The sequence below is a fragment of the Amblyraja radiata genome, chromosome 19 (assembly GCF_010909765.2).
Source record: "Amblyraja radiata isolate CabotCenter1 chromosome 19, sAmbRad1.1.pri, whole genome shotgun sequence".
NCBI classification, from domain to species: Eukaryota; Metazoa; Chordata; class Chondrichthyes; order Rajiformes; family Rajidae; genus Amblyraja; species Amblyraja radiata.
In genome coordinates this window covers 30,974,685-30,997,243 of record NC_045974.1, presented here as the reverse complement: position 1 = coordinate 30,997,243, position 22,559 = coordinate 30,974,685, and the positions used below count along the sequence as shown (strand labels likewise).

Below are 22,559 nucleotides of genomic sequence, written 5' to 3'. Positions count from 1 at the left end.
CATTGGCCATTTACAGATGACCGGAATGTGAAAATACCAGTTACAGATGACAGGACAGTCAATTACATACAGTATCTCTGGAATAAGCAGTTATGTCATTGATATTCTGGAGATCTGTAAATGATATTGAAACATTCCAGGATGATAGACAACTGAAAGAATATTTTCCTTCCTCCTATTTTGCATCACTCCAGAACATTGGGCACTGAAATTAGATTAACAAAGTAATCTTGGTAGAACATTTGATGGGCTGGTAGGGGTTAAGGAAATGATGGTGGAGATCATGGAACTTTCGTCTTCATCGTATCTATTGACACTCTCAGTGGTTGTCAGTGTCTCACTAATCTCACTCAATACTCCGTGATCAAAAACATCTGTGTGGTGGAATTATTTGTTTTGAGTCCATTTACAATGTCTCAGACTTCCAACTCATTTACAGCAAAATGGTTGATTTGACTTGGTATGTTTTGGCTTGAGAACAGAATATTCCTTATGTAGACCCTTCTGAATTCTTTGAGGTAGTGGTTACTTTGGATATTAATTATTTCCAGCTCTTGCTTTGAGTCAAATTAACAGTGGCTGAATGTCAAAGTACTTGTCAATTTTTTTTAGGATGTTCTGAAAATGTTTCAAATTAACTCTCTGGATTCATGTCCAACATTTCTGCGGTAACATTGAAATGCAATTTAAGTAGAATTTCTGGATCATTTTACATTGCAGTGGTGCCCATGCCTGAATTGGCAATACTATTTTTCTGAGTGAAAAGGTTGTGGGTTCAAATTCCACTGCGCTGACTTAAGCACTGGTACTACAGGGCAGAATTGAGGGACTGTTGCAATGATGGGGTTGCTGTTTTTCAGGTGAGATGTTGAATCAACGTATGATCCCCTCTCTCAAATAGTGCCTTGGGTTCCTTAAGGATGACCTCTTTGATCTGGCCAATATTTATCCCAACCCCACACCTATCTAGTGGTATCAAGTAGTTATCTCTCAATGTATGTGGCTTCAAAGTCGCTGTATATACTGCATTATATCAAATTGGCTATTTTAAGTGCTTTGGGAGATAAATAACAATAAAATACATTACAGCTCTCCTATTTGTGCTCATTCACATTTTTGAAGGGTATTACTATTATTCAGAATCAAGTCGTTTTGGCCTGTTGGTTTACCAACAAAATCGGGAAATGGCAAATAATTTTATTTCTCTTAGACAATTTGTTCTATAATCAGGCGTACTGTGCCCAAACCAGAAGAGTTTTTTTCCATGTATGACTTTACTCGAGTTACCTTAACTCATTTGCCTTTTTAAAACAATTAATTCATTGGAATTTTCTTCTGAAAATTGGCTCAACAGGTGGTGTTGTTGTATGATGTTGTATTGTTAGGTAGCTTTCTGCGCAGGTGACACTTATGGAGGTATTTGTCATGCATTTGTGATCCCATTGTCCAAAGGACTGTCAAGTACATTTGCCACAGGAATCTCGGAGAGGTTTGGCACATCTTTAAAGGGGGTCACCATGACTTTCATGCACCTCAGATAATTACAAGTCCTTTGATCTCTTCAAATCGATTACTCATGTGAGTGCTTTACTCTGGCAGTACGACGCATATCTTTTAGTCCTTGAGGGAGAATAATTTAGAAAAGCCTCTAAACAGAAAATGACACAAAAAGGCACGTGTCAAATTGAACCTCAGAAAATCTTTTTCCCCCCATATCAATGCATGTCAATGCATGGCTAGCATAGGAATTGCAATTAAAGAAATAAATAAGTTGAGAAAAGAATAGCAACTATTTAGTATCAGGAAATAGGTTGTCAATCAAAAATCTCTTTGTCAAATTGTTCATAACTTAAGACTATTATATTTGAAAGTTACTGCTTTAGTCTTTACATATTGCAGGAAATAACACTCGGATATCATTGTATTTAACCTCTCATAACTGGGTCTTTGTTAAAAGTAAAGTGTTTAAGCTTGATTGCCAACTGCACACAGGCAGCACTGGAGGTTAGAATTGAAACCAGGTCATTGGAGTAATGAGGCAGCAGCACTACCTGCCGAGTCACTGTGGCACCTGCGTATAATTGGAATGGAAAAACAATGCTGTGTTTTAGTATTTAATATTCTGTAAAGTACATTGGTCGGTTTGGCAAGTTAACTTGTAAAAATAATGTTTATTAGGTATTCTGAAGTCGATCTGATATAGAGTTTAAACTTTAAACTGAATATATTATAGTTTCAGGAGAACCTCCAACTAAGATTCCTCATTGTTTAACAGTTTGGAAATTTTCCTACACCAAGCAACTTAAACATTTAAACCTAAATAAGTTTTGCTTCCTCTCCCTTTTCTACTAAAGAAGTGTTTCTGTATCAAGTAGTGTCCTTTACCTTCATAATCAATGGATGGACCAGAAAGAACATTTATCTCACGGGATAATCAATGCAAGAAATACTGAGCAGGGCAGACAGCAGCATCTGTTGAGGAAGAAACTGGGTTTATTATCAGACCTGTACGACAAGAAAACAAGTTATTTTAGGCTGCAGTGAGCAGGAGATGTTGAGAGAGGATTGTGGAGACCAATATTGTACAGGTAAATTAGTATTTTTGGAATTAGCCAGTTAATAGATGAATACAGTAAGTGGAATTAATGAGACACAATGATAAAATGAAATGTTATGCTGAAACTGTAAGGTGTTGTATGCTGGAAACATTGACCATTTATTAACTGGAAATGTGAGGCAGAACATGTCAGTGGTCAGAAATCTGAAGCAAAAAAACCCCTCAACAACTCAAAGTATCTGCAGAGAAAAACAAGAATTGATTTTGCATCAAAACTACTGGTTTTGATACAAACAGGAAATTGTTCAATTTAATTTTGAATCCCAAAGTCAGCAAAGTAATCAAGGCAGCAGAAAAGGTGCAGTCCTTTTATGTTGGTTATGGTTGGAACTGTGTACAAGGCCAAGTACCAGGGAGATCAGAGTGGGAATATGATGGGAAATTAAAAAGCCAGGTGATTGGAAGCTTGAGATCGACACCTTCCACACTGAATGGAGATGTTCTGCAAAATAGTCACCCAGTTTTGAGATTGGTTTCTCTGATGCAGAGTAGAGTGCACCATGAGCTCTGAATGCATTGCACAAGATTGGAAGAAGAGCAAGTGAATTGCTACCTCATCTGGAAGAATGGATCCATGCATTGTCGGTAAGAACAAGGGTAAAAGGGTGCATGGGAAAGTCTCATTAGCATTCTGGTCAATGGAGATGGAAGAATGAGTCACGTAGTCATGAAGGAAACTGTCCCTTTGAATTCTTAGAGGATGGGATGAGAGAAGAAGTGTCCAGTCTTCAAATCTAGTTGAGGGTGGCAGGAACACTGCCTGACCTGCTGAATATTTCGAAAATGTTCTGCTCCTATTTCATATTTCCAATATATGCTATTTTAAAGGATTTCAATGATCTCAAGGAGGTGCCACTTCAATACAGCCTTTCTACTATCTCTATCTCAACAGTCCTGGACGTAAAATAATTTAGGATGATTAGAATGAAAATCCGAAACTATAAATTTTTGAATTTCTTATGCTGCACAATCCCATCCCCTCTTCTCCGTCCCTTTTCTTTCCCTTATCTTCTCTGTGCCCATCTGGATTTGTCCCATTTCTCCCTTCCCACTTCCCTTGTTCCCTTGCGCCTATATTCTGGCTTCACAATTCACACCTCTTCTAAAGTTATCTCACACCTTTTGATTTTTCATTTCTGGCCTTTGTCCATCCATCTACCTATTGCTGTATCCACCACTCACTTACCAGCCTTTGCCCTGCCTCACCTCTCTTCCAGCTTTCACCCCACCACCACAATCTGTCTGAAGAAAGCTCTCAACGTGAAACGTTATCTATCCATATTCGCCAGAGATGCTGATTGACCCGTTGAGTTGCTCACGCACTTTGTGCCTTCTTCTGCATAGTACATGTGGACATTTGGTCTGACATATTGACTTTTAAAATTTAATGTATTACTTATTACTGAAGTGGAACTGGTGAAGACTTTAAATTTCATTTAAAAGGATATTATTAATTTAGCAGAACCTCTGACGATAGTTTTCATCTTGTGTGTTTGCAGAGTCTAGTTAAGTCTGCAGAAGCTTTAACCAATTAGCATGTTTATCCGAAGAACTGATGCTTCATATACCCCTTCTCTATCCTTCATTCTAACAAGGGCGCTTATTATTTTCAGAAGTTAACATGGAGACCAAGCCATGTCACCTTTTTTGGATTCTGTACCAATGAATTTGGATTTATGAAATGCTTTTCATGTGTTCACTTGGACATCTCAATCAGCGTCAAACTATCAAAGTGCTTTTGAGGTAGGTACACTTATAATTTATGAAAATATTATAGTCATTATGTACACATATAATGACATTATTTATTTTAATAATGTTGGTTGAATATGTCTGGAGCAATTTGCTCGTTCAAATTTTGATTGGTATATAAATTAGGTGCAAGTCTAAAAACTGAGTGTATAATGGTAGGAGTTTTGATACACTTGTGTATCAGACACTGCTATCCATATAGGGATACTGCCTTCAATAAAGGATATTATATTGATGGCTCCACCTCTCATTTGATTATAGAAGCAACATAAAAAAGCCTGTAGACATTGAAAACAGGATCAAGTGATTTCGGTGGTTATATACAATCTGCCGAAGGAGTTAGTTCATACAGTTACAATAACTGCATATACCTGTAAAAGAAAACTTGGACAGTTACAGGGTTAGGAAAGGTTTGCGGTATATGGATCAAATTTGTGCAAATGGGGCCAGCTTAGATGGGACATCTTGGTCGACATGGATGAGTTGGGCTGAAGGATCTGTTCCGTACTGTATAACTATTTATTTATAATTGAGAAGGGTCTTGGTATAACAGCCCACCGAGATAATAGGCTAGATGAGATCTTGCAGAACAAGACTTGAATCCCCTTAATGCCTTCTGTTTCAGAAGTGACTCCACTTTGCCAAGTGTGATACCCATCATCTCAGGAAATATTTCACCTGCATTTTGCACATTTAAATAATTTATAAAGAAGAAGATATCCTACATATAACGTAATGTTTAGAAAGCAATTAGACAGGAATATGGATAAGACAGGTTTAGAGGGTTATGGGCGAAACGCAATAAGTGGCACTAATGTAGATGGGTCGGTGTGGGTAAGTTGGATCAAGGGCCTGTTTCTAAACTGCATGACTCCATGACTCTTAAGTCCCTGACTTAGCACACGCCGTCAGTCTTCACATGGCAGTTGTGGCTGCTTTCTATTTCACTTTGGTATAGTTGCTAAGAAAGGAGAAAAAACACAAGGAAATCCAGTGACAGCCTATTGTACAAATAATAGAAATAAAAGTCCTTGTTTATTGTATTTATTTTAGTATGTCCTTATTTCCCTCTCAAGTAGAAATTCCAGCAGCCGAACTATTTACAGCTAAAGGTTTACATACATTATATACAACCCAAAAATTAATACACAGTAATATATTTAGACTTGTTATAGGATTTTATAAATGCACAAAGAATCGTACACGCAACAGTTGGGGTCTAATCTATGATTCTGCTCTTCTTGACAAAGATTACATGAGAATATCTTGACTAGATACAAAATTGTTATTGTTCTTATAACAGAAATAAATACATTTTTTATTATCATAAATGTACATATATTTTATAGACATCTGGATTTTTTAAAAAGTAATTGTTTTTGAATATTTAATTATTTATTTCACTGTAGGATTTTGCAAAGGTATCGTATTGCAAGTCTTTCAGGAGTGTGCCATCATTTTGTTTCATTTGGATATTTTGTCATGCAAATGCTTTGTCGTTAACTGTTCCCAAACCACTAAGATTTTAGGTTTGGAAAAGTGCATTTCTCTTCACAAAGTCATCACCAAAAAGAATGACTTAAAATAAACATGGTTTAAGTTAGAATGTGAATATATGTGCAACCTATTCGGAGATTTCCTTACATCATTGAAGGAGGCCATTCAGCCCAATAAATCTATGGTGACGTTCAGAGCAATCCTATTAGTATCATTCCCCCACTTATTTCCATGTAACCCATTATCTCTTCATCGACTCCAGTCCAATCCAGTCCAGCGGTGCTGGCTCGAAGGGCCGAATGGCCTCCTCCTGCACCTATTTTCTATTTTCTATGTAATTCTCATGCCACAGACCTGCAATAAAGGGTAACTTAAAGTAGCCTCTTCTCACCTACTAGCATGTCTATAGTATGGCAGGAAACTGGAGCACAAGGAGAAAACCCATGTGAACACAGGGAGATGTGTCAATTCTACTCAAGGTCTGAATTGAACCCAGGTTGCTGAAGCTGTTCAATAACAGCACCAACAGCTATGTCACTGTGCTAGAAGATACTCTCCATAGAATGTGAATGCTGGAAATAAAACCAAAGCACGGGTTAGATACGGGTGAGGTGCTGGATGACAAGGGTGGCTAATGTGCCTCTATTTAAGAAGGGTTGCAAGGAAAAGCCTGGGAACTACAGACCAGTGAGTCTAACATCTTTGGTCAGTAAATTACTGGAGAGGATTCTGAGGTATAAGATATATATGTATGAATTTTCATGGGTTGATTAAGGATAGTCAGCATGCTTTTATACATGGGAGATCCTGTCTTATGAATTTTTTAAGAACTAACCAAGATGTTTGACAAGAGCAAAGTTGTAGATGTTTTCTATATGAACTTCAGCAGGGCCTTTGATAAGGTTCTGCCTGGTTGCCTGCATTGGATGGTTAAATCACATGGGATCCAGGGAGAGCTAGCTAACCCACGCCCTGCCCGACCAAGCTTCCAACCTCATCGTTCCCCAGCCCCGCACGGCCCGTTTTTACCTTCTCCCCAAAATCCACAAACCCGGCTCTCCCGGCAGACCCATTGTCTCTGCGTGTTCGTGCCCCACCGAACTCATCTCCACATACCTTGACTCCATCCTATCCCCCTTGGTCAAATCCCTCCCCACCTATGTTCTAGACACCTCAGACACTCTCCGCCGCCTCCACGCATTCCACTCTCTGGGCCCTCACCCCCTCATCTTCACCATGGATGTCCGGTCACTCTACACCTCCATCCCCCACCAGGATGGCCTCGGAGCCCTCCGGTTCTTCCTCGACCAGAGGAGCAACCTATACCCAGCCACTGACACTCTCCTCTGCTTAGCGGAGTTGGTCCTCACCCTCAACAACTTTACATTTGACTCCTCCCATTTCCTCCAAACACAAGGCGTAGCTATGGGCACACGCATGGGCCCCAGCTACGCCTGCTTCTTTGTCGGGTACGTTGAACAATCCTTGTTCGAGGCGTACCAGGGCCCCATCCCCGACCTCTACCTCCGTTACATTGACGACTGCTTTGGGGCCACCTCCTGCACCTACACACAACTGACTGACTTCATCCACTTCACCACCAACTTCCATCCGGCACTCCAATACACCTGGACGATTTCCGACACTTCCCTACCATTCCTTGACCTCACCATCTCCATCGCAGGGGACAGATTCCTGACCGACATACATTACAAACCCACTTACTCACATGGCTATCTGGACTACACGTCTTCCCACCCTGCCCCCTGTAAAGACTCCATCCCCTACTCCCAATTCCTCCGCCTACGCCGCATCTGTTCCCAGGATGAGACATTCCATATCAGGGCATCGGAAATGTCCTCGTTCTTCAGGGAACGGGGATTCCCCTCCGCCACCATAGATGAAGCTCACACCAGGGTCTCATCCATACCCCGTAACACTGCTCTCTCTCCCCATCCCCGCACTCGCAACAAGGGCAGAGTCCCTCTGGTCCTCACCTTTCACCCCACCAGCCGGCAAATACAACACATAATCCTCCGCCATTTCCGCCACCTCCAACGTGACCCCACCACTCGCCACATCTTCCCATCTCCCCCCATGTCTGCCTTCCGCAAAGACCGCTCCCTCCGCAACTCCCTCGTCAATTCTTCCCTTCCCTCCCGCACCACCCCCTCCCCGGGCACTTTCCGTTGCAACCGCAAGAAATGCAACACCTGTATCTTCACCTCCCCCCTCGACTCCATTCAAGGACCCAAGCAGTCGTTCCAGGTGCGACAAAGGTTCACCTGTATCTCCTCCAACCTCAGCTACTGCATCCGCTGCTCTAGATGTCAACTGATTTACATCGGGGAGACCAAGCGTAGGTTGGGCGATCGTTTCGCCGAACACCTCCGCTCAGTCCGCAATAACCTACCTGAACTCCCGGTGGCTCAGCACTTCAACTCCCCCTCCCATTCCCAATCCGACCTCTCTGTCCTGGGTCTCCTCCATTGCCAGAGTGAGCAACAGCGGAAATTGGAGGAACAGCACCTCATATTCCGTCTGGGGACCTTGCGTCCGTATGGCATTAACATTGAATTCTCCCAATTTTGCTAGCCCTTGCTGTCTCCTCCCCTTCCTTAACCCTCTAGCTGTCTCCTCCCACCCTCCCATCCGCCCGCCCTCGGGCTCCTCCTCCTCCTTCCCTTTTCCTTCTTTCTCTACCCCCCCACTCCCCATCAGTCTGAAGAAGGGTTTCGGCCCGAAACGTCGCCTATTTCCTTCGCTCCATAGATGCTGCTGCACCCTCTGAGTTTCCCCAGCAATTTTGTGTACCTAACCCAATACAGAATTGTGTTCATGGGTGGTTGTGTTGGAAGATTTATTTTTGGACTCTGAAGACCTGTGACTGGGTGTGTGCGCCGGGGTTTGGTGCTGGGCATGTTTGTGGTTTATATAAATGATTTGGATGAGAATATACGGGGCATGATTAGTAAGTTTGCAGATGACACTAAAATAGGTGGTGCCATAGAAGTGAAGATGGATCTTGATCAGCTGAGCAAGTAGGCGGAGGAATTGCTAACGGAGTTTAACACAGATAAGTACAAGGTGCTGCGTTTTAGAAAGTCAAACAATGGCAGTACGTTCACAATGAATGGTGGGCCCTGGGGAGCTTTGTAGAGGAGAGGGATCTAGGATAACAGGCAGATAGTTTCCTGAAAGCAGTGTCATATGCTTTTGGCACACTAGCCTTCATCAGTTAGGGAATTGAGTACAGACGCTGGGACATTATGTTACAGTTCTACAAGATGTTGCTGAGGCTCAAGGACCTGAGCTATAGGGAGAGGTTGGGTCGACTAGCACTTTATTCCTTGGTGCACAGGAGGCTAAAGTTTGATCTCATAGAGGTGTATAAAATCATGAGGGGAAGAGATAGAATGAATGTACAGTCTTTTACCGAGGTAGAGGAATACAAAAACAGAGGACATAGGTTTAAGTTGAGAGTAGCAAGATTTAATAGGAATCTGAGGGGCAACTTTTCACTCGGGGGGTGTATAGAACGAGCTGCCAGAGGAGGCATTTGAGGCAGGTACGATAATAACATTTAAAAGACTCTTGGACAGGGACATGGATAGGAAAGAAAAGAAGGATAGGGACCAAACATGGGTAAATGAGACTAGATCAGATAGGCATCATGTTGGTATGGATGAGTTAGGCAAAGGGCCCGTTTCTCTGCTGTCTAGCTCTAGGGCTCTAATATATTTAACAAGCAATTAGGGATAAACTTAGTATGTCAAATAATAACTAAAATCTGGATTTGTGTGCCCTATCCCATTGGATCACTAAAAGATGCCTGTCCTGCTTGTGGTAATATGATCTATTTACATCATGATTGGTAACTACACTTTGTCTTTCTAACTTTTATGGTGGAGCAGCTGGTAGAGCTGCTGCCTCACAGCACCAAAGACCCGGGTTTGATATTGACCACGGGTGCTGTCTGTGCGGAGTTTGCATGTTCTCTCTGTGACGGCATGGGTTTCCTCCTTGTAATCCGTTTTTTTCACACGTCCCAAAGATGTGCAGGTTTGTAGGTTCATCGGCCTCTGTAAAATGTCCCTAGTGCATAGGGATTGGATGGGGTGGGAGATTGCAACCTTCACGTGGTCTGCCCTGTTTCGACGAATGAAATCAACCTGTCGTGCACAATCAAGTAAGATCAAATAGACAAGTTGTCCTACAACTTTAGGCTGTTCGCGCCATACGCAAGAAGAAGAAGAAGGGATTGGATGAGAAAATGGGATAACAGGGTGAACAGGTGATCAATGGTCAGTGTGGACTTGTTGTATCTCTAAACTAAACTGAGCAGACTTGTTTTAAGATATGATTTTGAAGAATTTATGCATGTGAACTTGATTCAACTGACTGCTCTTCCTCGTGGCACCAGAAGGATTATGGGCTTGATGGCAGGGAACAGATATTGGATAAATAACAATGTTTGTTCGGGCTATTGTATTAGATTTACACTGATCTACACCCCCAGCATCCAGTTCCACTGGATTCAATAAAGCCAAATATTTGTCCTGGAGAACTCTGAGGAAGCGAATGTATAGCTCTGATGAAAGATCATTAGCTTCTGAAACATTAATTTTGCCTCTTTCAACATGGATGCTACCAGCATGCTGAGTATTTTCACCATTTTCTGTTCCTGAACATATAGTACTTCCTCAGCACTAGTGAGCCAAGTTAATTTTTAATTGCCTCTCAAGCTACTTATACATAGAACGTTGAAGGGGATAGGATTGAGGAAATACCTATCAAACATAATACCATTACTGAATTGCAGATGAAGCTGAGTTTTTTTCCCCATCCCTCTCTCACACAGGGGAAAGGTTGTGTACAGTGCGAGGTCTTCCTGTTTAACAGCTATTTTTGGATGAGATCAAATTATTTAAAAGGTGCAAAACACAAAGTGCTGGAGGAACTCGGTAAGTCAGGCAACATCTGTGGAAGGAAATTGACAGATAACATTTTGGGTTTGAAGAAATGTCCTTCAGTTTGAAGAAAGGTCCAGACCAGAAACGGGGCATATCCATTTCCCTCCACAGATGTTGGCCCGACCTGCTGAGTTCCTCCAGCACTTTCTCTTGCTTCTCTCTTGTTTAAAAGATGATTGGACATCTCAGAAATATGGAATGGCAGTTCTCCTGTTAGATGAATGTGTCACAACTAGACAACAACATTTACATTTAAAAACATGAATTCGGAGAGTGCCGCTTTTGATCGGTGTTTGGTCCATAATCCCTATCCCCAAAATAAAATCACCTATTCAAAGTAATTTTGTACACCTCTTATCTGCAATACACATTGAATGGAGGAATTTACCAGCTAATTTTAGAGACTGTACAGTAGGTTTTGAATCTACCAAGTAAATGTCGATGAAGTTGTCAAACATTTTTCATTGGCAAACTTGAATTTCAAATCGTATTATAATGTTTTCATTGATTAAATAACCGCAGTGGTCTGTATGCCAACATGTCCATGGGTAATCCTCAGAATAACGAAGAGAAACATTTCTTGGATCTTCTGGCCTTAAAAACAAAAGTTGCTCATATAATTTGTTCCTTCTGCACGAGTATGTGTTTTCTTTAAAAAAAAATATCTGGAACAGTTTCATCTTGAATGCATTAGTGGCAGTGAGCAAACGTTCCTGATGCTTGTTGACAGGTCTCCATCATCTGGTACGTGGTCTGCACTGGAAAGTTGTTTACTGAGTTACAGGACGTGCCAGAGGCGGTGTGGATGCCGAGACGTGCCACTAGTTCTTGAGTGGAATCACAAGACTGCTTCTCAGCATCTTCTGAGTTTATGGAGGCCAAGCTTCTCTGCTTCGATCTCTTCTGCAAACGCCTATTCTTTCTCAGCAGTCCGAGATCATCTTTGAAGTGCGGGTTAAAAAGAATGTAGAGCAAGGGATTCAGGCATCCAGGCAATGGGAGGATCACGAGAAGTATTGACTTGACTACGTCAGGACTAATAACCATGAGGTTCAGCAAGGAGGAGAATGACAGGAAAGCCACAGGGCAATATAGAATGCAGTTGGTGAACAGCAGCCAGGCAATATGTTTGACCATCGAACTGTCCCAAAAGCTGTGCAAGTCTCCCTTTTCCAAACCGCAGTAGAGCTTTGTGTAGGTTATTGTCATGACAAGGAAGCAAAGAGAGTTCAACAGGACCAAAGCCACAAGAAAGCCTAAAGTGGAGGATTCTCCAAAGGGTAAAGGAAAGCAAAGTGGAGAAATGCTGTAATCTCCAATGTGGAACAGTGGAAGCATTGCAACGACGCATGCCAGAATCATGCAGAACATTGATGCTACCTTGACACTACCTAGGGTTTTCCCTTGCCTTGTATCGTATTTTGAGGACAGGCTGCGTTCAACAGTTGCAACCGTGAGGAGGTAAATGGACAGCTCGGAAGCAAAGACTGAGAGAAAGCCTGCAACTTGACAGCCAATTCCATTCTCCCATCGCGCTCCGTATTTTGCGAATCTGCCTAATGTTAATAGATCCACAATTGCCAATATACCACTGTAGAGACCCATTAGCGTGTTTGCCACTGACAGCAGACCTATGAGAAGTTTGGGTGGGGAAATAGGTGCTGGAGATCCAAATATGGTTGTGCCAACCAAGCCGTTGCAAACCAGAGAGAGCAAAACGATGGTCCATACACCAAGGCGTATCATCCAGCTGCCAAACAGATGTTCACAAGGCTTGAAGGGTCCTAAAATTAATAACAGTAATTTGTGTTAGTATATTAACAGTTTTACCTTCATATCTAGATAAACCCATACCCATGCTGGTGTCTTAGACTTTGAACAATTATAGTCAACGAACACAAGAGTCAAGGGCGGCACAGTGGCACGGCTGATAGAACTACTGCCTCACAGCACATGAGACCCAGGTTTGATCCTGGCATCGGCTGCTGTCTGTATGGAGTGTGCACGTTCTCCCTGTGACTGCACGGGTTTCCTCTCACATCTCAAGGATGTGCGGGTTTGTAGGTTAATTGGCTTCTGTAAATTGCTCCTAATGTGTGGTAAAGTGGATGAGAAAGTGGGATAACACAGAAAACTAGTGTGTACAGGTGATCAAAGGCCGGCATGGACCCGGTGGGCTGAAGGGCCTGTTTCTATTGCTGTGTCTCTAAAGATTTGAGAAAACTATAAACAAAGCTGACAATTTCATTTCCCAGAAATTCAGTTGTTCCCAGCAGAATACCACAAAGAAAGTGGGCTACAGATGCCCATTTTGGGAAATGGATTGAGGAATGGGCATTTGGACTCTTGGGTTCGAATTCGAATTCGAATTTCAGGTCGAAACCCTTCAGACTGAGAGTCAGGAGAGAGGGAAACAAGAGGTATGAAATGGTTCAGAACAATTCAGAGCCAGCACCACTGACCAAGGAAAGGTAGAGCCCACAATGGTCCCGTGTTGGCTGTGGAAGGGTCTCGACCCAAAGCGTCACCTAATCCTTTTCATCAGAGTTGTCGCCTGTCCCACTGAGTTACACCAAAGATAGACATAAAATGCTGGAGTAAACCAGCACCTGCAGTTCCTTCCTACGCCTTGGAAAATCATTATTCCTTTCAATGTACCTGGTGTTGGAGTGCATTGGACAGAATGGATTTTTGGATCCTCTTCAAATTCCATTAATAAATCATCGAGTTCTTGATCATCTGTATATCACAAAGTTTATAGGTTACACACCCTACTTTGTGTATATAAACATTAGGCAATTGGTAATTATAAAAACAATTGCCAAGACTTATTTTCTTAATATTTATCACTATTTCAAGCAATTTATCTTTATCTTGATCACATTTTCTTGATCCATTCACTAAAACACAATTTTAAATCTTACCATTTGTGCTGTTTATTTCTTCTAAAAGAACAACTAGAAAATACATAAACTAAATGTTTTTGAGTTAAACCAGAACCGTCCGTTTAGCTCGCATCAATCAAATAACAAGTAAAATAAACGAGAACATTTACCACAAAATCAAAATGCTGCAGATGTTGGAAGTCTGAAATTAATGCAGAAAATGCTGGCACCCCCCAGCAGGTCAGACAGCATCTGCATTTAGAGAAATACAGTTAATGTTTTGTGTTGAAGAACCATTATAAGAACTGGGAAATGGATAAAACTAAGTTAGATTTAGCTTGCAGAGAAGGGGAACTCCGTAACCTAAAATAAACTTGTTTTCTCTCTTTCCATGTTCTGGTGAAGGATCTTTGACCTGAAGTGCCAACTCTGGCCCTCTATTTACAGATGCTGTCTGACCTGCTGAGTGTTTGCAGCAATTCCTGTTTATGACAACACTGAACCGTTACCTTGTCCTGATAGCATTCCAGCATCCCGTTTATGAGCTTCATCATCACTATTTCTCTCCATCTCCTCCCACTGATGTGCAAGTTTGTAGGAACCTTCACAAGAGCTGTAGGCACAGCATTGGTAAGCATATGGCATCTCCAGCAGCCTGTGAATTAAAATGTTGAAGCATTAAAATAAAGAAACAGCAAAAGTTAAAACAAAAAAAGCAATAACTATCCTTGTTTTTTGGGGGAAGGTGGGGATTTGCTAAAGGTGATATATGGAAAGTGGATGTGGAGAGGATGCTTGCAGTAGTGGGAGAGTCTAGAACCAGAGGGCATAGTCTCAGAATAAAAGGACGAACCTTTAGCAAGGAGATGAGGAGGAATTTCCTCAGAGGATGAATCTATGGAATTCATTGCCACAGGTGGTGGTGGAGGCCAAGTCGTTGGGTATTTTTTAAGGCTCAGTAAGGGTATCAAAGATTATGGGGAGAGGGTAAGAAACTGTATTACAATTCAGGCTGGTATGCACCATGTTCACTGTTCAAATGGTAGAGGGTGCTCCCGACCCGAAATGTCGCCCATCATTTTCCTCCAGAGATATTGCCTGACCCGCTGAGTTACACCAGCACTTTGTGTCTATCTTTGCCAATGAAATACTTTATCCTGAGTAGTGTCAAGCTGCTTTTGTGTTATTTGAGCTTTGTGTATCGTGGAAAAGGAAAAAGATTTTATCATGGCCCTGATCCATGTCTTGTACATGGTGGAGAGACGTTGGGAAGTCACGGGTGGAAACTGACCCTCGTTATTGAAAGGAATGAGGAGTTCCATTATATCTGTTATTGAATTGAGTTATGGGAGTGCAAGACATGTGAAAGGGATACATTTGACATAAGAACGCTCATTTAAACACAAACTACATAAAGGATTACAAAAATGGGAACCTAATTATTAGTTCAGTGAACATACTGCATATCATTGTTGCCAGATCCACTAGAATTTCCGTGATTAGTGAAGCAATTATCAATTTTGAAGAATGTTATGAAATAAAAGTACATTACTGCATTAAAGTTTTGGAAAAATAAATTTATATCATCTGGATGTATTTGTACACAGGCTTAGATTTTCTTTTCTGTTTTCATTTCAGTGTGCATCCAGGGTCAATGAAACAATCTACAAACTTTGTAATGTACAGGAAGACAAATCAAGTATTAAGTGTCAGATCTGACTGAGAGCCATTAATTTTTACAATGCAATTTCAACAATGGTGAGGAATCCAATAGTTTTGCCTGATGAGGGGGATAACACTTGATTTCATGACACATTTCATACTCCTAGTTGTATACTGTACAACAAAACACATGTATTGAAAGAGTTTTTTGCCCCCAATAAACTCAACCTTAATTTAGACGCACGGCAAAGTGTCAAAAGGTAGAATGGAAACAATGATTGTCCTTACCTCAAGTTTTGGAGGGTCTCAACAGGCAGCAAGTCTTGCAGAGCCTGGTTGCCTGTTACTTTCAGGTGTGTTAAGCCACTTAGCCCAGACAGAGGAAGAGATGTCAAGAGGTTGAAGTTGAGGTCACTGTATGAAATTAATATCAGTAAGACAATTAGTTCCAAACGTGTCTTACATTTGGTAATCTGGAATGCTGGCATTTTCCTGCAAATGTCATGACTGAAGAAATTTATTATATTAGAGAAGAGTGCAAAGAAAAATACCAAGTCTCCTGAAACTATGTACAGCTTCCACACGTAAGTAATACTGCTGGGCGATTGATCTTTTTAGAGGAAATGTCAAACAAGTTTAGACACGCTGCAGAGAAATGCTGTGTTCACCTTCACACTGCTTTTATCTTGTCTTTTCTGAAGTTTAACAAGTGACTGGTATGAATTGAATGGAATGTAAAGGTGCAGCATGGAAACAGGCCCTTCAGCCCATTGTGTCCACTCTGACCCATTCATACTGGTTCTTTGTGAACCTGCTTTCTGATCCACTCCCTAGGCATGAGGGGTAATTTACACAGGCCAATTAACGTACACACCCACACGTCTTTGGCATGTGGGAGGAAACTGGAGCACCCGACGCAAACCCACGTAGTCATGGGGAGAACATGGAAATGCAACACTGACACAGCTCAAAATCAGGTCTCTGGCCCTGTGAGGCATCAGGTCCACCAGCTGCACCACCCTAAAGTCTGGCAAGCATACATTGTATTTACATAGAACCTCCTCATCCCTTTCAGGATGTCCTGATGCATTTTACAGCTTCTGAAATAGTCCTGAATTTGCACATCCACCATTGCAAGATAGTATGCAGAGCAGCCAAGTAATGTACTGCAAGATCACAGACAGCAAATACAAATACAAATAGTACTATGGAATCTTTGACATCCACCCATAACAGCAGACAGGACCTTGTTATAACATCCTATTTAAAAGCTGGGTTCTTTTGCAGTGCAGCAATCCTTCAGGTTCCAATCGTTTTTGAGTTCCAGTCACTGGATTGAGAGGGTGGCACAAATGTTTGCTTGCACTGGTTCATCATCAATGATTGTCCCAATACACAGTATGTGAGAAATCTCGCTCTGGTGGAAATTCTAGCAAGTATGGCTCACAATTTACCGAATAGTGATTAACAACCAGAGGGTTGTTTATTTATTTAGCCATAGGGTGGTGAACCTACGGAATTCAATGTCACACATGGTGGTGGAGGCCAAGACATTGGGTACTATTAAAGCACAGATTGTTAGGTTTTTGATTAGTAAGGGTGTCAAAGTTTACAGGGAGAAGGCAGGAGAATGAGGTTGACGGGGAAATATGGATCAGACATGATCGATTGGTGGAGCAGACTTGATGGGCTAAATGATCTTACTTCTCCTATGTCTCATGATGTTATGAACCATTCAGCAATGAGCCAGCAGCCTTGCTCTGCTGTTCTAATGTGTAGTGCTCCCTGTAGGTATCTACCTGCTTGTAAAACAATTCCATATTGTCAATAAGCCAACAGTTAAGCAATTGAACATGGATGTTTGGACTCAGTCCTAGAATTAATTTATTTTTTGTGATAAAGCCAGTCTAAAAGACTTAACCAAGTACGGTAAAAGATGCGGAAAATAACAGAGAAGGAAAAAACTAGCTCAATGGAGGGTAAAGACAGCCTATAGCACATGCAAAAATCAATCTGGATCCAAATGTTTGAGAAAGAACTGCAGATGCTGGAAAAATCGAAGGTAGACAAAAATGCTGGAGAAACGCAGCGGGTAAGGCAGCATCTATGGAGCAAATTCCTATTCCTTCGCTCCACAGATGCTGCCTCACCCGCTGAGTTTCTCCAACATTTTGGTCTACTTAGCATCTAAATATGTAAAATTTGTAAAATTCTCTACCTACGATCTAAATAGTTTTGATAACGTGCGACAACTTAATTGTTTGGAAACCATCAAACTTTCAATTTATATTAAGCATAAACTATGAGAAAAATGTCATTATATATGAAAAAAAAATAAAATATTTACAATTTGTGATATCCGCAGAGTCAACACTTACAGTTTGATTAAGGATGGTGAAGAAATAAATGATTCCGGATGAATAAATGCAATCTTGTTCCAGCTGAGGTCACTAAATGGAGATATACACAACGATCATCAGTGAGGTGTGACCATCTCCGTAAACGTACGTTTAGCACATTGCAGTGTTTATGCATTCAAACAGTGAACTCAAACAGGAGTTGTTTAGACTATTTTTAATAAATGTGCTTTGGATTAGGGGAGAATTTCACCACACCGCCTTTCTGGTGGGAAATAAAAACACAACTTTTCCTTTATCACACATGACTGATTTTACAAAAGTGAAATATGGTGGTTGCTGGAAATCTGAAATTTAAACAAATGTTACTAAAAACACTCAGGAGGGGGGTTAGGCAGCCAGAGAGAAACAGCATGAAAGTTTGGTGTTGATGATCCATAGATTTTACTTCGGAGTCACGTGAGTGACTTCGTGAAGAACCCCGCCTACGGCGCATGCGTGTCATATCGCATACACGCATTGAACGTGTCGGACCTGGGGAGGACGTCCCCTTGAACGGGAGAGTTAAAAAGCCGGTCGACGGCAGGTAAGTGATTCTGCATTTTCACCGTTTTTTAGGAATGGATAGAGGACGCAGAAAGGCTGTGAAGAAGCTGCAGGATGTCGGCGGTAAAGGTGCCGGGGACCCGCAGCAGCAGCCGACGGCACAGGCAGTTTGCGTTGAGCCAGCTGTGCCAGATTCAAACCCCGCGCCGGGAAAAACTAATTCTAGACCGGGCGGGAAGGCGAAACGCAAAACGAACCGCTGGGAAAGTGAGCCCGAAAAATCGCCGGTAAATACTTACTTGTATAGCAGTGATGATGACCAGCTGCAGGGCATAGAGCAGCCGGCAGCGATCGCATCTGCAGAGCTCGGAAAACAGTACGAGTGGCTGCAGCATGTGGGGCCGTCATCTATCTGTTTGGAGGAGTACCGGGACGGCGAAAAACGGCGTTTGCAGCGGCCGGGAGCAACCAGAGCCGGTAGGCATGGCGACGAGTTGCGATTTAAACCGCGTGCGACTAGTGCCCGAGGGCACGAAAGTCGGCAGGAGCGGTGGGCTAAAAAGAAACACCCGCGAGCGACTAGTGCGGGAGAGCACGAAAGTCGGCTGGAGCGGTTGTGGGAGGAACATCTCCATAGTGTCAGGCTCCAGAAAATGGATAAAAGCCGCACACATACAGGTGTAAGTCCCTCAGAGCATGGCCAGAAAAGGCTGCTGGACATATCATCCTCATCTGAAGAGGGTGTTCAAGGGCTGCCTGACTCGGACTCTGAACAAGAGTCAGAGCCACGTTCCCATATGGAGGATGAGGGAACACAGTTGCTGGACATGGTGCACACATATTTCCAGCAAGAAGAAACTGGGAAAGACCTAGAGGCCAGGATGGCGGCCAGCATTGATTATATGACGACCCATCACCTCAAAACTGATACCTTAGCTGAGGTATGGGCAAGACATTTACCTCCGCGAAATTGTGCGGCTCTGAATGTACCCAAGGTGAACCGAAGCATTTGGAGACACGTGGGGCAGGATATTCGGAGTCTGGATATAAAAATACAGAATGCTAGTAAAGGACTCTCGGCGGGTATAACAGCTTTGGCCCGTACGCTGGAAAATGTGGATATGTCCAATGACATGAAAGACGCTTTAGCACTGTTTTGCAATGTTCAATTTGAACTGAACAACATCAGGAAAGGGGCTATTCAGCCAACGTTAGACCCAAAATTTGCAATCCTGTGCAAACAGAAAGCCATAAAACCTCAAAATTTGTTGTTTGGGGGTGACCTATCAAAACAGGTCAAAGATTTGGAGGAAGAGGCCAAAACGTTGGGCCTAATAAAAGCGACCAAAGGATATGTCGGAAAACGGTATCATCCTTATGGGACGACTAAAAAAGCAAGTACTAGTATGTATAGTACGAAAAATTGGAGAGAGGCCAGAGGAAACCAGCAACAGCGTCCTTTTTTAGGGGTTGGCCCGGGACGCCCACAATGGAAAATGCGGAAGCCTCCACTTCAACATTTACCCCACTTTCAACCTCAAGGCCCTCCGCAACCTCGGTTAAGACCAAGAAAGTAACACCACCGATAACCATGGAGGTAGGTGGGTCTGTGCCTCAAAAATTAATAAGGAGCACAGAACTTGGAGGGAGGTTGCAATTTCATTTGGAAGCATGGTGTAAGTTAACTGTGGATAGGTATATCCTTAGCAGTATTAAGGGATATCTTATAGAGTTTATACACATACAAGAACCTCCAGTACAACATACACCGGACAGAACTTATATGCTTACCAAATTAGACAGAGCTAAAGCAAAAATTGAAATACAAAGGTTGTTCACGAAAGGAGTAATTGAAAAAACCAAACATGAACAACAGGAATTTGTCTCAAATATATTCATTAGACATAAGAAAGATGGGGGTTGCCGGATAATTATTGATTTATCAACACTTAATAAGTTTGTACAATATGCTCATTTTAAAATGGATACTTTTAGTACTGCTACAGAGCTAGTGTCGGCAGGCTACTTTATGGCAAGTATTGATCTGCAAGATGCTTACTATACGGTACCCATCAGAGAAGAACACAGACGGTTTTTGAAATTTAATTGGATGGGTCAGCTTTGGCAATACAAGGCGCTACCAAACGGGCTAACGTCAGCCCCTAGATTATTCACAAAAATTCTTAAACCAGCTTTGGCATTTCTTAGACAACAAAACTATAGAGTGATGGCATATTTGGATGATATCTTGATTGTGGGGAAAACTTATGAATTGACTAGTAGAGCAGTGGTTGCCACAAGAAAATTGATGGAACAGCTGGGATTCATTATCCATCCAATTAAGTCAAGATTAACACCTGCAACTAATATTGATTACTTGGGGTTCACTATTAACACACTTGATATGTTAGTGACTTTACCTATAGGGAAAGCCACTGAGTTCCAAAAGGATTGCACAGAGCTTATTAATACCGTTAAACCATCCATTAGACGGGTAGCCAGGATTATTGGGAAAATTATAGCCACGTTTCCTGCCATTCAATTTGGAGTTCAGGCAGGAGTGGACACTAATGTATTCAAATCTCACTCCACCAGGGCTGCATCTACATCAGCAGCTAATCGCCTGGAGGTACCGATGGACAATATCCTCAGAACTGCAGGATGGTCATCAGAGAAAACGTTTCGCACATATTACAACAAACCAGTTAGAAAAGAAGAAACGTTTTCGGGCAAAATTTTGAGTTCTATTTAATTTACACCTGAAGCTTATAAGGTTTATAAATTGATTTAATAAATATTATTTACAATTTTTGCTTAAAAATGTTGGTATCATTGTGTTTTTTTTTTTTTTTAAATACCAGTAACAATTTCTCCCAAACTACCAAGGCAGTTGTGAAGATTGGACTCGTTCCACGGCATGAGGTCACAGAGCTTTGAAGTCTTCACGAAGTCACTCACGTGACTCCGAAGTAAAATAGTAAGATTAAACGAGAACTTACCAGTTTGAAGTTTGATCTTTATTTTATGAGGAGGAACGTTGAGGGAATACGTGCCCTCCGCTCCCACCCTTATATGGTCATATCTTAAACTGGTATCTCTTTAATAATCTTACTATCTTAGGTCATTATTTTCTATCTGTGACCTCACACCGCTGCTTTGAAGAATGACACGCATGCGCCGTAGGCGGGGTTCTTCACGTATTCCCTCAACGTTCCTCCTCATAAAATAAAGATCAAACTTCAAACTGGTAAGTTCTCGTTTAATCTTACTATTAATGGTCAGTAACTAAACTGTTAACTCTGTTGCTCTCTTCACCAATGCTTCTTATTTATAGTCATGCAGCATTCGACCCAAGTTTGCGCCGACCAGCGATCATCCTGTACATTAGCACTATCCTACACACCAGGGACAATTTATAATATTATTGAAGATTATTATTTCAATTCTGAATTTATAATCTTTCTTATTGTCTATTGTCTATTGAAGTAATCCAATTATTAATTATCAAACCATGCAGCGTGGAAACAGGCCCTTCGGCCCAAACCGGCCAACATGTCCCATCTACACTAGTCCTACCTGCTTGCGTTTGGCCTATATATCCCTCTAAAACTATCCTATCAATGTACCTGTCTAAATGTTTCTTAAATGTTGCAATAGCACCTTCCTCAACTACCTCCTCAGGTGCTCGTTGCATACACCTACCACCTTTTGTGTAAAAATAATTAACCCTCAGGTTCCTATTAAATCTTTCCCACCTCACCTTAAACCTACGGTATGCCCTCTCGTTCTAGATTCTCCAATTCTGGGCATGAGAAACAGTACGTTTACCCAATCTATTCCTCGCAGGAGTTTGTACATTCAACTAAGAAAAAACAAGGAACTACAGACGCTGGTTTACACAAATAAAAACAAAGTGCTGGAGTAACTTAGCGGGTCAGACAGCATTTCTGGAATACATGGATAGGTAACGCTTTGGATTGAGACTGAAGGATCCCAACCTGAAACATTGCCTATCCATGTTCTCCAGAGATATACCTGACCCGCTGACCCAGCACTTTGTGTTCTTTTATTCAACTGAGAAGTTTTGGTTCTTAATCAATAGCACCAAAGGGAAATAATTGATTATCTGTTTGGTACTGTTTGTAGAACGCATGCAAAATGGTCAACGTGACAAGTACAACTGTACAAATTAGATCATTAAATATGGGACAATTCCAAGATACACAAGACTTCCATTTTATGCTCATTATCACCCTCATTTGCCATTTTA

The 22,559-nt window shown here is 41.7% G+C and overlaps 1 protein-coding gene and 2 long non-coding RNA genes across 6 annotated transcripts in view; 1 reads left to right on the top strand and 2 right to left on the bottom strand.

The window, feature by feature from the left end:
* Nucleotides 1-2,039: 2,039 nt before the first annotated feature.
* On the top strand, nucleotides 2,040-17,843 carry LOC116984088. The gene is made up of 4 exons (XR_004414878.1): nucleotides 2,040-3,202; nucleotides 14,172-14,354; nucleotides 15,363-15,482; nucleotides 17,752-17,843. It is a non-coding gene; the product is annotated as an uncharacterized LOC116984088 (long non-coding RNA).
* LOC116984087 lies at nucleotides 5,386-9,287 on the bottom strand. Its single transcript, XR_004414877.1, has 2 exons — nucleotides 8,681-9,287; nucleotides 5,386-6,826 (listed from the first exon to the last, which is right to left on the bottom strand). It is a non-coding gene; the product is annotated as an uncharacterized LOC116984087 (long non-coding RNA).
* The window catches only part of lgr5 (leucine rich repeat containing G protein-coupled receptor 5), a 153,152-nt gene continuing 141,328 nt past the window's right edge, over nucleotides 10,736-22,559 (bottom strand). For all 4 annotated transcript variants that reach the window (XM_033038173.1, XM_033038175.1, XM_033038174.1 and 1 more), the window contains 5 exons: nucleotides 17,765-17,836; nucleotides 15,675-15,800; nucleotides 14,234-14,379; nucleotides 13,498-13,578; nucleotides 10,736-12,623 (listed from right to left, as the gene is read on the bottom strand). In XM_033038173.1, coding sequence (XP_032894064.1) covers nucleotides 11,530-12,623; nucleotides 13,498-13,578; nucleotides 14,234-14,379; nucleotides 15,675-15,800; nucleotides 17,765-17,836 — 1,519 coding nt within the window. In that variant the 3' untranslated portion in view covers nucleotides 10,736-11,529. The remainder of the gene's footprint in view (nucleotides 12,624-13,497; nucleotides 13,579-14,233; nucleotides 14,380-15,674; nucleotides 15,801-17,764; nucleotides 17,837-22,559) is intronic.